The sequence below is a fragment of the Medicago sativa genome, chromosome 6 (assembly GCF_051527215.1).
Source record: "Medicago sativa cultivar Bolivia chromosome 6, Bolivia_mono, whole genome shotgun sequence".
Lineage (NCBI taxonomy): Eukaryota > Viridiplantae > Streptophyta > Magnoliopsida > Fabales > Fabaceae > Medicago > Medicago sativa.
This window is the reverse complement of record NC_140754.1, coordinates 36,908,264-36,910,907: the sequence shown is the minus strand read 5'-3', so window position 1 is coordinate 36,910,907 and position 2,644 is coordinate 36,908,264. Positions and strand designations below refer to the sequence as shown.

The 2,644-nt window shown below is 30.6% G+C and overlaps 1 protein-coding gene across 1 annotated transcript; it reads left to right on the top strand.

The window, feature by feature from the left end:
- Positions 1-1,270: 1,270 nt before the first annotated feature.
- On the top strand, positions 1,271-2,296 carry LOC146914892 (uncharacterized). Its single transcript, XM_085721166.1, has 2 exons — positions 1,271-1,646; positions 1,773-2,296. Exons 1-2 carry the CDS (start codon positions 1,271-1,273, stop codon positions 2,294-2,296), a joined length of 900 nt encoding a protein of 299 aa, XP_085577292.1.
- The last annotated feature ends 348 nt before the right edge of the window (positions 2,297-2,644 follow it).

Genomic DNA, 2,644 nt, shown 5'->3' with positions numbered 1-2,644 from the left:
ATTGGATAGGAAGCCAATTATTATTATTATTATTATTATTATTATTATTATTATTATTATTATTATTATTATTATTATTATTATTATAGTTGATAAGACCCGTGCGTCTCACGGGTGTACCATAAAATCCTATTAAATTAAGCAGCATGAGGTAAATTTTTTCATATAGCTTATTTTCATTTAATGAAAATATATAATATAACTAATTGATAACTACATTATAGTCGATAGGACCCGTGCGTCGTACGGGTCAAAAATCTAGTTAAATTACATAAATAACCTTATTACATTCTCCGTATTTGTAAAAGAAAACCCTAACACTATAGAATATTATTACATGACTCTTTTAATTCTCATCTAAAATTAATGTGATAAACTTTTGTTGTTAAATTTTTAAATAATTATAAATAAAACAAAAACAAAAACCATTTAAAAAAATGTTATCCTTGAATATCTATATACATTTATGGATACATTAAAATTCGTGAATTACCCTCTAAACGGATATCCTCGCTGACATAGAGAAAGTACACATCATATTTATTCAACGTAATGAACAATAATCATGCTATCGGCGCCTATAGATGTCTATTTAAATCCCTAGTCATAACTTCAAGATATCTTTTTCAACACAGAAATATACTGAATTTTGTCAACAAAAAAAAAAACATAGATAATACTTTTTTTTTTTTTTAATATCATCGATAATACTTGAACATGTGCAATTTAGAAATTCTCAATTAATTGAAATGGTTGAACGCGTGAATTTTTCGAGGAAATATCATTCATTGATGAAGCCGATTTAATTTACATCCGTGATTATTTCAAAGTTACCAATTTTGCTGCAAAACTATGATGTACTAATACCACTCATCCAATATGGAAGGTGTGAAACTAAACTATGATGTTCTAGAAATATTTATTTATTTTTGTTCAGAAAATGAGTAACTAAATAAATAACCACACATAGATAATATGGAATTTTAAGTTATTTCTGGAAGGAGAAGATATTCATGCACAAATAAATCGGTGCAAATCTTACATACATTATCATTTCAATTTTTTTACCTATTCTAATTTTGATTTTAATTCAAATAATAACAGAAAAACATGCAAGAGATATATATTTCCTAATTCAAAAAGACATTTTCATTAACTCAAATAAATTTTAAATAAATGACCATTCTTGTATAAACTTCTCTTTTGATCATCACAAAAAAAAAAAAAGAAAGAAAAACCACAAGCTCATTCTTAATTCCTAATTTCTATCATGGCATCCGAATCCTCCAGCTTCTCTACCACTTCACAAGATCAAAGTGATTCTTCTCACTCGAAAAAAGTAGTGGACATGAAGGAGAAAGAACAAGTTCAATCCTTGAAATCAAAATCCAAAAAGCCTATTGATTTTGTGAAGCTATCGAAAGACGATCCAGTTCCCGTGTCGAAGTTGCAAGAGAACAATTATTTTCAGCCAATTCGAATTGGTTCATCATCCTGTTTTCCTGACAACAACAATCCAGGGATAGAAGAGAACAACAAAAAAGAGAAGAATTCGTATTCCAGATCTTTCTCATGCTCCTTTTGCAATAAACGATATTCTACTGCACAAGCGTTGGGAGGACACCAGAGCGCTCATAGGAAGGAGAATTCAGATTCAAGATCTTTCTCTTGCTCCTTTTGCAAGAAACGATATTCTACTGCACAAGCGTTGGGAGGACACAAGACTGCTCATAGGAAGGAACATGCGTTAGAAAAAGCTCAGAAGAAGAAACAAGCTTTAGAAAAACAACATAAACAAAGGTATGATCGCGGTGCTTTTGGTTTAGGGAAACCTTCCTTTGATCCATATCGTAGTTATTCAAATACTCTTTTTACACCTTATAATTATAGGTCACTTGGGGTTAGCACAGACTCAATGATTCGAAAACCCCCTTATAACCCTATGGTTACCCCACACAGTTTTGGGTATAGTCGTTCTTCTTTGTTGCAAGAGATAACACACCATCCTCTTGTGTCATTGAGAAATATGGGAAGCGGTAATAATGGGGTTGAAAATCTAGGTATTGGCGGCACAACTACTTTAAGGATCGAACATAGTTCAAATAATAAAATTGGAGCTATTATGAAATTTGGAGATTCGTCTACAAATATTGCTACAAGTTCAAATTCAAATAGAGAAAAGCAAGTTATAGTGGCTTCTAATTCTTCCGAGGATGACATTCATGATCAATCAAAGTCCAACATTGAAGAAGAACCGTTCGACTCTTCGGGTCTTGATTTATCACTTAAGCTTTAAATAAGTTTTTATATTATCAATCAAAGTCCAATATTTTGATTTGGAGCTATTTGATTTCTACTCTCTAGTTGAAGTTTTTTTTCTTGGTATTTATATATTTTGTCGCTTTCAAATTATTATATATTTAAAAAAAAAAACAAATATTAGTATTAATTGTGTTTTCATTGCTACCATGATTAACGTTATTTTACTTGTTTGTATTAATTGTTTAATTTGTTTGCAAGATGTACTTTGGTATCGCTTTCTTGGAGTCTCTTCGCTTATTTAAAGTGCAGGTGCCTGATATGGTTTTTCCCTACCGTTTTGTTGCGTTGTTTTAGAGTTCTGCAGCTCTTTTTGTAGCATTCC